General features: G+C 41.2%; 1 protein-coding gene across 1 annotated transcript in view; it reads left to right on the forward strand.

Moving 5' to 3' along the window:
- Window positions 1–2,723: 2,723 nt before the first annotated feature.
- LOC126187898 (uncharacterized) overlaps window positions 2,724–13,003 on the forward strand; it is a 61,210-nt gene continuing 50,930 nt past the window's right edge. The window contains exon 1 of the mRNA XM_049929249.1: window positions 2,724–2,773. Coding sequence (XP_049785206.1) covers window positions 2,756–2,773 — 18 coding nt within the window. The 5' untranslated portion in view covers window positions 2,724–2,755. The remainder of the gene's footprint in view (window positions 2,774–13,003) is intronic.

A 13,003-nucleotide genomic window follows, 5' to 3' on the forward strand; every position in this document is an offset into this window, starting at 1 on the left:
CGCATTCGAAGGAGAAAGCTGGTGATTGGAATTTCGTGAGAAGATTCCGTCGCAACGAAAAACGCCTCTTTTAATGATTTCCAGCCCAAATCCTGTATCATTTCTGTGACACTCTCTCCCATATTTCGCGATAATACAAAACATGCTGCCTTTCTTTGAACTTTTTCGATGTACTCCGTCAGTCGTATCTGGTAAGGATCCCACACCGCGCAGGAGTATTCTAAAAGAGGACGGACAAGCGTAGTGTAGGCAGTCTCTTTAGTAGGTCTGTTACATTTTCTAAGTGTCCTGCCAATAAAACGCAGCCTTTGGTTAGCCTTCCCCACAACATTTTCTGTGTGTTCCTTCCAATTTAAATTGTTCGTAATTGTAATACCTAGGTATTTAGTTGAATTTACGGCTTTTAGATTAGACTGATTTATGGTGTAACCGTAGTTTAAGAGTTACTTGTAGTACTCATGTGAATGACCTCACACTTTTCGTTATTTAGGGTCAACTGCCACTTTTCGCACCATTCAGATATTTTTCTAAATCGTTTTGCAGTTTCTTTTGATCTTCTGATGACTTTAATAGTCGAGAAACGACAGCGCATCTGCAAACAACCGAATATGGCTGCTCAGATTGCCCACCTTTCGCACCATTCAGATATTTTTCTAAATCGTTTTGCAGTTTCTTTTGATCTTCTGATGACTTTAATAGTCGAGAAACGACAGCGCATCTGCAAACAACCGAATATGGCTGCTCAGATTGTCTCCCAAATCGTTTATATTTCAATAGTGGTACAAGTCCATTTTTGCTCATTGTGAGATACAGAGCCCTAAAGTATATATATATCTGAATATTTCAGGTATCTCAACTGCAGATTTTTCAGCGCTCTTTTAACTTTAGGACTCTGTATCTCAGAATGAACAAAAATGGACTTGTACCACTATTGAAATAAGCCCTTCAACTGTCAGTTGTCAGAGGTCTAAAGGGTTCCCATCTATGGAGAAGATAGTACCACAGACATTTAGATGACTTATCTCGCTACGTGTATAGGGGCCTCAAGATGGTGTCAATGAGGCACCGAAACTGGTAACTAAATAAAATAATTAATAAAATTGCGGCTGCTGGTATCTATTTTCTTCGAGACTTATAACTTGAGCCAAGGTAAAAGGTTAAAACGTACATCACATTTTGTCTTCTACATCTACATCTACATCGATACTCCGCAAGCCAACTGACGGTGTGTGGCGGAGGGTACCTTGAGTACCTCTATCGGTGCTCCCTTCTATTCCAGTCTCGTATTGTTCGTGGAAAGAAGGATTGTCTGTATGCCTCTGTGTGGGCTCTAATCTCTCTGATTTTATCCTCATGGTCTCTTCGCGAGATATACGTAGAAGGGAGCAATATACTGCTTGACTCTTCGGTGAAGGTATGTTCTCGAAACTTTGACAAAGGCCCGTACCGAGCTACTGAGGGTCTCTCCTGCAGAGTCTTCCACTGGAGTTTATCTATCATCTCCGTAACGCTTTCGCGATTACTAAATGATCCTGTAACGAAGCGCGCTGATCTCCGTTGGATGTTCTCTATTTCTCCTATCAACCCTATCTGGTACGCATCCCACACTGCTGAGCAGTATTCAAGCAGTGGGCGAACAAGCGTACTGTAACCTACTTCCTTTGTTTTCGGATTGCATTTCCTTAGGATTCTTCCAATGAATCTCAGTCTGGCATCTGCTTTACCGACGATCACCTTTATATGATCATTCCATTTTAAATCACTCCTAATGGCTACTCCCAGAAAATTTGTGGAATTAGCTGCTTCCAGTTGCTGACCTGCTATACTGTAGCTAAATGATAGGGGATCTTTCTTTCTATGTATTCGCAGCACATTACACTTGTCTACATTGAGATTCAATTGCCATTCCCTGCACCATGCGTCAATTCGTTGCAGATCCTCCTGCATTTCAGTACAATTTTCCATTGTTACAACCTCTCGGTATACCACAGCATCATCCGCAAAAAGCCTCAGTGAACTTCCGATGTCATCCACAAGGTCATTTATGTATATTGTGAATAGCAACGGTCCTACGACACTCCCCTTAATTCATATAGTAAGTACTTTCTCATGAAATCGGATGAATGGGCCGGCCGTTGTGGCCGTGCGGTTCTAGGCGCTTCAGTCTGGAACCGCGTGACCGCTACGCTCGCAGGTTCGAATCTTGCCTCGGGCATGGATGTGTGTGATGTCCTTAGGTTAGTTAGGTTTAAGTTCTAGGGGACTGATGACCACAGATGTTAAGTCCCATAGTGCTCAGAGCCATTTTTTTTCGGATGAATGTTTTTGAAAGACCTTGTATTACGCGGTGTTTCCTTCGTACTGCGAGTTGCCTATCGGTGCACTTGTGAATCACGGCCACAAAGTGAACAGACAAGTGGGTAACCCGGTGCTCCGCTAGAAGCATCGACACCGGCGGAGCTCGCATTGCACAGCGACCGGCAGCCCGCGGACATCCGAGCCGGCGATGGCCACTCTCGCCGCGCGCCGCGCTCCGAAAAACACGCGCTCTCCGCCGTGCTCTCCTCTCGTATTGTTGTCGGGCGGTGAGCGGCCTGCAAAAAGGCGGGCGGCGAGAGGCGCCCGGCTGACGCCCCGTGGGGGTGGAGGCGGCGGCGGCGGCGGCGGGGGCGGAGTGGCTATAAAGATGGGGCACGCGCCGGCCTCCGCACACGCCTCGCAGCAGCCACGCAGTACGCACGCCTCACCACAAGACATGCGGCTCGCTACGTTTGTGAGTACCAGTCTATAGGCTCCTGGCAGCTACTGTTGCCGTAACGGCAGTTGCGTTCTACCAAAACTACGGTTCACCGGTTTTGCTACACCACACAAACGATCTAATAATGTAGTAAATGTAAGGATTACCATTAGCACTGGTAGAAATGGAAGGGAAAGAAACATATATAAATGTGTATGACAGGAACTGGGATCTGACAACTTCTCTTTGTCGTTTTTGTTGCCGGCCGAAGTGGCCGTGCGGTTAAAGGCGCTGCAGTCTGGAACCGCAAGACCGCTACGGTCGCAGGTTCGAATCCTGCCTCGGGCATGGATGTTTGTGATGTCCTTAGGTTAGTTAGGTTTAACTAGTTCTAAGTTCTAGGGGACTAATGACCTCAGAAGTTGAGTCCCATAGTGCTCAGAACCATTTGAACCATTTCGTTTTTGTTTGTTCGTTTGTTTTGCATATAATTAGAGCTGCACATTATTCATTTTTCGTTCATTGTTCATTTTATACTCTTACTGAATATAAATTGCGTTTCATAAGTAATAAAAACTAGTCGATCGTGTAACTCCTGTGCTTCTAAGCAGCCGAAACAGTTAATTTTTCTGCAATTACAGTTTACATGCACAAACATTAAAAAGTATATTATTGTTGTTGTTATTTTGTTCTCAACAGAACGTTCTCTATCATGATTAAAGACAAGATTTCCCTGATATTATCCATAGATGCGAAAGCTTTTATATAAGTTCGTCGAAGTTTTGTAGCGACATTTGATATATTTTTGTTTTGCATTTTTTTATATTGTATTTATGTTGAAGTAATTGCATTTTCTAGCGCCGTATGAGAAATCTGTATTGTTTTCAATTATTTTTACTACAACTTTCCTCTGTTTCACGTTAACAATCAAGAGTATTCGAATAAAACCTGAATTAAACATCGACAATTTCAGTTTTGCTATAAATACCGTTTACATCTACATCTACATCTACATGGTTACTGTGAAATTCACACTTAAGTGCCTGGCACAGGGTTCATCGAGCCATTTTCGTACTACTTCTCTACCATTCCACTCTCGAATGACGCGTGGGAAAAAGGAACACCTAAATCTTTCCGTTCGAGCTCTGATTTCTCTTATTTTATTATGACGATCGTTTCTCCCTACGGTGGTGGGTGTCAACAAAATATTTACGCATTCGGAAGATAATGTTGGTGATTGAAATTTCGTAAATAGATCCCGCCGCAAAGAAAACCACCTTTGTTTCGGTGACTCCCACCCCAACTCGCATATCATATCAGTGACACTCTCACCCCTATTGCGCGATAACACGAAGCGAGCTGCCCATCTTTGCACTTTTTTGATGTCCTCCGTCAATCCTACCTGGTAAGGATCCCATACCGCGCAGAAATATTCCAGCAGAGGACGGACAAGTGTGATGTAGGCTGTCTCTTTAGTGGGTTTGTCGCATCTTCTAAGTGTTCTGCCAACAAAGCGCAGTCTTTGTTTGGCCTTCCCCACAATAATTGTTTATATGGCCTTTCCAATTTAAGTTGCTCGTAATTGTAGTTCCTAGGTATTTAGTCGAAAGGGCCTACGACACTACCTTGCGGAACGCCTGATATCACTTCTGTTCTACTCGATTATTTACCATCTATCACTACGAACTGTTACTTCTCTGAGAGGAAATCACGAATCCAGTCACACAACTGAGACGATACTCCATATGCAAGCAATTTGATTAATAGTCGCATGTGAGGAACGGTATCAAAAGGCTTCTGGAAATCTAGGAATATAGAATCGATCTGAGATCCATTGTCGACAGCACTCATTACTTCATTGGAATAAAGAGCTAGTTGTGTTGCACAAGAACGATGTTTTATGACTCCGTGTTGGTTATGTATCAATAAGTCATTTTATTCAATGTGATTCATAATGTCCGAGTACAGTATATGCTCCAAAATCCTACTGCAAATTGAGGTCAGCGATATTCTTAAGTAAAAGGCAGGAGGATAACTACGCAAAAGAAAAAAAAAGATTCGTTTATATATCCTTATTCAGTTTGTAGCCTGTTCGCCGCTTTCGGTTCCTAGGGGAATCTAGTAGTACACTGCTGGCGTACGTAAAGAAAGCTATCGTTATGAGGTAACACCCAAGGTATGTAAAACATCCAACGTAGAGGTAAAGTGGATACGACCTTAAGTGACCAAACCTACTAGGAAAACTACCGCAGTCTACACTTACTTATGGTAGTTTACGGTAGTTTTACAACTATAGCTGCAGCTGATTCATTATCATCTTACATTCCAGACGCTACTAGTACAGTTTCGTTATTTTTTAAACTGTCTCTTGGATAAATTTGCTCATGTATGTCTGAAAGAACAGACACTGTTCACGAACCACAACTGTACGAAATACTTCGAAATTAATTCGCTGAATGTGATATCTTAGGCATCAGCTGTTTTAGGTAGATATCTACTACCAAATAGTAACATAACGAACTTTTTTTGCCGGTCAGGGAGTCGAACCCGAATTTCCTTTATCTTCAACAGTGCTCGTTCATTCAGACGGGTACGCGATGATAACAGCACTGGTCTCGAGTCCTCGTTGGCTCATTCTCCCTGTTGCGGGAATCCAAGTAATGTGGCGAGAATTAAATGATGAATTTAATGGACTGTGATAACAGGATGTAGACGGTGTGACATACGGAAGTTTGCGTCGGCCCGGGGAGGCGAAGTGGTTAAGGGGACCGACCGCGATGAGCTGGGAATTCGGTTTCGATTCTCGATCCGGCACAAATTTTCGTATGTCACTATTGGGTATTAGAGCTATACCCAGTACAGCTGATGCCAAGGAATTAGCGATAAGCGAATCAACTCCGAAGTCTAGGATATATGTTATGCGGATTTATTCGATGACTTCCTCTACTTCCCTTCCTGTTTCACTCGCAGGTGGGGCGAGGGAACAGCGACTATCAATATACCTGCGTACGAGCCCAAGTTTCCCTCATCTTCTCTCGGAGGATCTTGAAGTGAAATGAATGTTGGCGGCAGTAGAATCGTTCTGCAGTCAGCCGTAAAGATAGATTCTCTATATTTTCTCAATAGATTCGGCATCGTAGAGCCTGCAGCGCAATATGGGTTACAGTACGATATTTTAATGAATAGTCAATTCCTGTTACTTGGTTAGATTTTATTATTCGTTCGTACTCTATGCTTATTTCGGCGTTTTGCCTTTTTATAGTGCGACGTACAGTCATTATACATAGTATTCATGTCGTCAAGTAGATGGTAGTTTACATAGAATATGTACAAAGGTGTACTTACGTTAAGTTGTTCATAACGTATGTACATACTGCAGCTCTGTCTCGTCGCTATTTTCTGGCTGTCTTATATTGTGAAAAATTATGTATTTTTTGCAATGTTCGACAGCTGTTTCTATATTGACAACCTTACAGCTTGATCCAGAGATGTTGTATGTTTAAACAGTGTGCACAAACAGCGTCTCTGGATCAAGCTGTAAGGCTGTCAATGTAGAAGCAGCTGTCAAATATTACAAAAAATACGTAATGATTCAAAATATAAGACAGCAAGAAAATTAGGAGCGCATAGAAATCCAGTATATAGCTAAATACGTTATAACAACTTAATGTAAGTAAAACTGTATCAAATTAATAAGCTGTCAAAATAGAACCCACTGTCAAATCTTATGAAAAACACATAATTGTTTGTAATATCAGACACTAGGAGCACAGCGACCAGTCACAGATGCAGTATATAAATGAAAAACTTAAAATAAGTATACCTTTGTAAACTACCATCTAATTGATGACGTCTGTACTCTGTGTAATTATTGCAGGTTGTACAAGAAACTGGCAATAACGCGAAATAAGCTTATAATACGATAGCATAATACACTATAAGCAGCTAACAGGAATGAACTATTCATTTCTCAACAGGGTTTCTCGAAAAGAACGTCGGCTTCCCTCCAGAGATTCCCGTTTGAAGTAATGAAGCATCTCCGCCACACTCGCTTATTGATCGAAGCTAACAGTAACAAATCTAGCAGCACACTTCTGAATTGCTTTGCTGTCTTCCTTTAATCCGATCTGATACGAATTCCTCACTCGAACATTACTCAAGAATGGCTCTATTCGTCATCTCCTCCATAGATGAGCTACATTTCCCTAAAGTTCTAAACCGAAGTCTACTATTTGCCTCCCCTATTACCGACCTTAACGTGACCATACCAATTCGTAGTTTGCAACGTTATTTACTCTTCGTGACTGTGACAAGCAGTACACCAACAATTATTCGAACTTTACACGGTTATTTTTCCTATTCATCTGTATTAGCCTACATTTTTTCGCATTTACAGCAAGCTGCCATTCATCACAGCGAATAGGTCGTATGGTTCTTTATTTTGTTGGCACAATTTTTTTATGGAAACGTTATGAAGCCACGGGTCCTCCATATACTGTCAGAAATTATGTTGATATCTGTAACGGAGGACTATTACTAGCAATGTTGATTCAATTATTTCTTCGTTATTATATTATTTTATTTCTGTATCCTTCCAGCATGAAATGCTGGGTGCTATCACGTCTAAAGATGTTGCTGAACATTCTGATCTCAACGGTTTAACGGTTTCTTTGACGACAGAATCCCTGTAGGTAGATGCATGGGATAAGATTTCTGTTTATCAAAATAATCGTGTGTTTATCAGTCTGTGTTCAGCAACATCAAATTTGTCAACGTCGTTATATTTGATGTGGCATCAACGCTCTGTGCAGATTTCTGAAATCATACGTATGAACTGACTATGTGAGTGCAGTATCATTAACGTTGGTGAGTCATAGTTCCTCAGAAAACATATCTCGATAAACTGCATTTGCCCAGATGCGTGGATGCAGGGTGATAAGTGTAAAGAATGTTAGCTTGAATATTTTGCCGTTTATGAAAGTGTTAGACCTTTCTCTGTCATCAATATTGAAGATTTCAAAAGCAATCTTTTGCCCAGCTGAATGCATACTCTTATCCTCCTATGGAGGTAAGAGTACCCAAACAACGCTCTTATTGCGTCTGTCTTAAGAATAAAATGCATTTGTATTAACAACGATAAGTATGTTGGTACTTAAATCAAGGATTGGTGTATAAATACTTAGCATACACAAATACTCTTACATTTTTCCCTGAACTTCATACCTTTTCCAGAAATTTCCTCACACATTTAACTTAGTTAGTTAACTTAATTAGGGACTTAGCTGTGATCAGCGAGTGCGCTATTTCATTAGCACAGAAGATGGCTCAGCCTTCCATATGGGGAGGTATGAGGATTCATTATCAGAGAGCTGGAACGATGGGTTACTTCTAAAGGGAACGCCAAAATAAACGATATGGTTACTGGAATCACCGAGGAAGAATGTAAAGGATGTTGCCAGGAACTGAAATGTTCCCCCAACAAGTGTTAGCGGATTTCGTGACTGTGTTTTCGCGCAGTAGCACTGAGACGATTTTATCGATGCTTAATAGACATTGCGATTACAATGAAATTAATATCTCTGTAATTCTATTATCTGTGTAATTTTAAGTGAACAAATACCGGCAACATTTTGTTCTCTCTCGTCCTAGTCAGCCATTGTCTGGTACGGTCAACAAATTATTGCATGTCCAACTTTATGTAGAGGTTTTGTTATTTGTGCTTATTTTGCATAATAATAACTGTTTAATATCATTGTGTTTGTTATTACGACTAATCATACCTTTTTTCCTCAGCTGTTTTCATGAATTCGATAGTTAAATGTGGCTTGGTTGTATGGGGATGTCTGTTAGTGAATGATCGCGTATTAACGGCACCAATCAGTGCAATAAGTTTGGTTTGTCTTCAGAATAGAACCTGCATCTAAAGTTTCGCTTTTCACAAAACAAAATCTGATGGTTTTTAGGCGTATATCACGTCCCAAAATTATATGCGCCAACAGACAATCCCGGTAGACGTGCCTAGCTAAAAAAAAAAGATATGAATCATGATGGTGGTATTTAAATTCCAATTTTAATATTTAAAAAAATGTTTTTACATGATTTTTCAAGTACGCAGTTTTTCTTGATTTAATTGAAGATTCAGTTAGCCAAAGCCAGAATAATATAAAATTAAATAATAATTTCAAAACAAAATAATAAAAATAAAAAATAATAATAAATTAAAAACCACCATTAAAATAGCGACCGTGACATTATAGAAAGTTTCGAATAGTCGATCTTTTGACAAACGATGAGGACTTTCATATCGATAAAAAACGTGCAAATGTTAAAAGAAATTCCTTTTGCTGCAAATATCAAATATTAATTTTCCACGTTAGAAAGATGTTTTGCACAAGACCCTGTGCGAAATGAGGTTTACTGGATTATATCTGACAATAAACGGGAAGTGGCCTTTTTAAAGTCCCTACCTCAATAGGTATTAACGGAACGCATGTAATATCTGTTTATTGTCCGTTGGTGCGTCCACCTGCCTGTTAAGACCCCGTTTTCTAGGGAGTGGATAGAAGTGTCAAGCTGAAATTTATGCCGAATATCAAGGTGTAAAAATTAAGCTTCTAGGCCATTGCAGTCAAAGGATACGGCCATTTAGGTTACATATTTTGACATTCGCAAACTCATTCATCAAAACCTTTATGGTACTTCCCTTTGATCTAGAATCATGAAATTTAGCCAGTAGCAAGGTTTCGCTGTGTAAATACAATAAAAAATCCGAAAATTGTTAATCTGAAATTATATCCCATAAAATATATTTTTTGGTGTTTTTTGTCTGTCTATCCACGTGTTAAGACCTTTTTTCCTCGTGAATGGGTAGAGACATCAAATTCAAATGTATGTCACTTACGTTTAGGGTCCCTTTGCGGTGTAAAAAGTTAAAGTTCCTAGGTCAATGCAATTAGTAGATATGAAAATTTTATGATAGTCGCAAACTCACTCATAATAAACTATAGGGCATTTCCAGTTTTTGTAGAATCATAAAATTTGGCAGTGAGTAAGGTTTCACAATACTAGTAAAGGAAAAAATCAGAAAACTGTTAATTTTGTTATTACATCACACAAAAATATTTTTTACCGTTACAAAGGTACACTGCATTCGTAGTCCATCACAAATCTCAGGAACTACTGTAGTGAATTTGATCTGATTTTTAGCAGTAGGCAGAGTGATTCATAAGCAAGATTTGTATATATCATTTATAAATATTTCGTTCTAATTCGCTGAGCAACGATGAACTGAAATCTCTTGCCGCTATGGGAACGATGCTTTCCCATCTAGCGGTGATAGGCGTAAGGCTGCCAAACTACCGCACCACGCCGACGATAACACCACTGGTCCTTTACACAGTTTTCATTCTACATTCAGAATTTCCCTGACACTCTATGCCTATGATGTGTACAACATCTACAATATTTCAAAACAAAGTATAGTGGTTGTTGTCGTCGTGTGGCTAAGGCCTCCCGTCGGGTAGACCGTTCGCCGGGTGCAAGTCTTTAGATTAGACGCCACTTCGGCGAGTTGCGCGTCGATGGGAATGAAATGATGATGATTAGGACAACACAACACCCAGTCCCGGAGCGGAGAAAATCTCCGAGCCAGCCGGGAATCTAACCCGGGCCCTTGGAATTGACATTCTGTCGCGCTGACCACTCAGCTACCGGGGCGGACAGTATCGTGGTGACTGATGCAGGACTGCATTTCCATTGTTTGGGATGAGGTTCTGGTATCCCATAAAATATCCGCTGAAGCGTTTCACAGAGCAGAACAGGTCTGTGGCCGGTTGTACCATTTCCTTCTGTGCAGACTGCCGTCAAATCTCACCAGTAATCGCAACAGGAACGAGAGAAGCAAACGCAACACATTTGTAATTTCCAGTTAGCATAGCACTTAATCGTACTGTCTTTCTTTCGCTTACGCCATAGTCCCGCAGTGATCACATGGTCGGCGTGGTTACAACGCATTTGGCAATGTTAGTTTTAGGGATGACCGGATGCCCTTCCTGCCGCTACTCCGTAGCCCCCCCCCCCCCCTTCCCGCCCATCCCAGGATGGAACCAGTGTACCCCAACTGTCTGCGTCCACTGTAAAGCGTGAAATAGTGCGGACATGTTTCAGATGTCTACGACGTGTGTAACTGAGGCGGAACGTGGGGACCAGCCCAGTATTCACCTAGCGGGATGTGGAAAACTGCCTAAAAACCACATGCAGGCTGGCCGGCACACCGGCCCACGTCGTTAATCCGCCGGGCGGATTCGATCTGGGGCCGGCGCGCCTACCCGAGTCCAGGAAGCAGCGCAGTAGCGCTCTCGGCTGCCCTGGCGAGTTAGCATAGCATTGATGAAATAAATGGAAAAGTACAACAGCGAATGCAAAATGACACAAAAATTTCAGCTTAAAATTAGACCATTCTCGAAAGTCTTGGGATTCCCAGAAGCGATACCTTCTCAGTATCGATATCAATAACACACAAAAATCATCGAGATCCTTAATTCCTGGGATGGACGATCTATTTATATATAGATAGGGGCAGATGTGGACTCTGACCACAATCTATTGGTTATGACCTGTAGATTAAAACTGAAGAAACTGCAAAAAGGTGGGAATTTAAGGAGATGGGACCTGGATAAACTGAAAGAACCAGAGGTTGTACAGAGTTTCAGGGAGAGCATAAGGAATCAAGAGCTCAGATGGAAACCCAGTTCTAAGCAAAGAAGGGAAAGCAGAAAGGTGGGACGAGTATATAGAGGGTCTATACAAGGGCGATGTACTTGAGGACAATATTATGGAAATGGAAGAGGATTTAGATGAAGATGAAATGGGAGATACGATACTGCGTGAAGAGTTTGACAGAGCACTGAAAGACCTGAGTCTAAACAAGGCCCCGGGAGTAGACAACATTCCATTGGAACTACTGACGGCCTTGGGAGAGCCAGTCCTGAAGAAACTCTACCATATGGTGAGCAAGATGTATGAAACAGGCGAAATACCATCAGACTTCAAGAAGAATATAATAATTCCAATCCCAAAGAAAGCAGGTGTTGACAGATGTGAAAGTTACCGAACAATCAGTTTAATAAGCCACAGCTGCAAAATACTAACACGAATTCTTTACAGACGAATGGAAAAACTAGTAGAAGCCGACCTCGGGGAAGAACAGTTTGGATTCCGTAGAAATGTTGGAACACGTGAGGCAATACTGACCTTACGACTTATCTTAGAAGAAAGATTAAGGAAAGGCAAACCTACGTTTCTAGCATTTGTAGACTTAGAGAAAGCTTTTGACAATGTTGACTGGAATACTCTCTTTCAAATTCTAAAGGTGGCAGGGGTAAAATACAGGGAGCGAAAGGCTATTTACAATTTGTGCAGAAACCAGATGGCAGTTATAAGAGTCGAGGAACATGAAAGGGAAGCAGTGGTTGGGAAGGGAGTAAGACAGGGTTGTAGCCTCTCCCCGATGTTATTCAATCTGTATATTGAGCAAGCAGTAAAGGAAACAAAAGAAAAATTCGGAGTAGGTATTAAAATCCATGGAGAAGAAATAAAAACTTTGAGGTTCGCCGATGACATTGTAATTCTGTCAGAGACAGCAAAGGACTTGGAAGAGCAGTTGAACGGAATGGACGGTGTCTTGAAGGGAGGATATAAGATGAACATCAACAAAAGCAAAACGAGGATAATGGAATGTAGTCGAATTAAGTTGGGTGATGTTGAGGGTATTAGATTAGGAAATGAGACACTTAAAGTAGTAAAGGAGTTTTGCTATTTGGGGAGCAAAATAACTGATGATGGTTGAAGTAGAGAGGATATAAAATGTAGACTGGCAATGGCGAGGAAAGCGTTTCTGAAGAACAGAAATTTGTTAACATCGAGTATAGATTTAAGTGTCAGGAAGTCATTTCTGAAAGTATTTGTATGGAGTGTAGCCATGTATGGAAGTGAAACATGGACGGTAAATAGTTTGGACAAGAAGAGAATAGAAGCTTTCGAAATGTGGTGCTACAGAAGAATGCTGAAGATTAGATGGGTAGATCACATAACTAATGAGGAAGTATTGAATAGGATTGGGGAGAAGAGAAGTTTGTGGCACAACCTGACCAGAAGAAGGGATCGGTTGGTAGGACATGTTCTGAGGCATCAAGGGATCACCAATTTAGTATTGGAGGGCAGCGTGGAGGGTAAAAATCGTAGGGGGAGACCAAGAGATGAATACAC

The sequence above is a fragment of the Schistocerca cancellata genome, chromosome 5 (assembly GCF_023864275.1).
Source record: "Schistocerca cancellata isolate TAMUIC-IGC-003103 chromosome 5, iqSchCanc2.1, whole genome shotgun sequence".
Classification (NCBI taxonomy): Eukaryota; Metazoa; Arthropoda; class Insecta; order Orthoptera; family Acrididae; genus Schistocerca; species Schistocerca cancellata.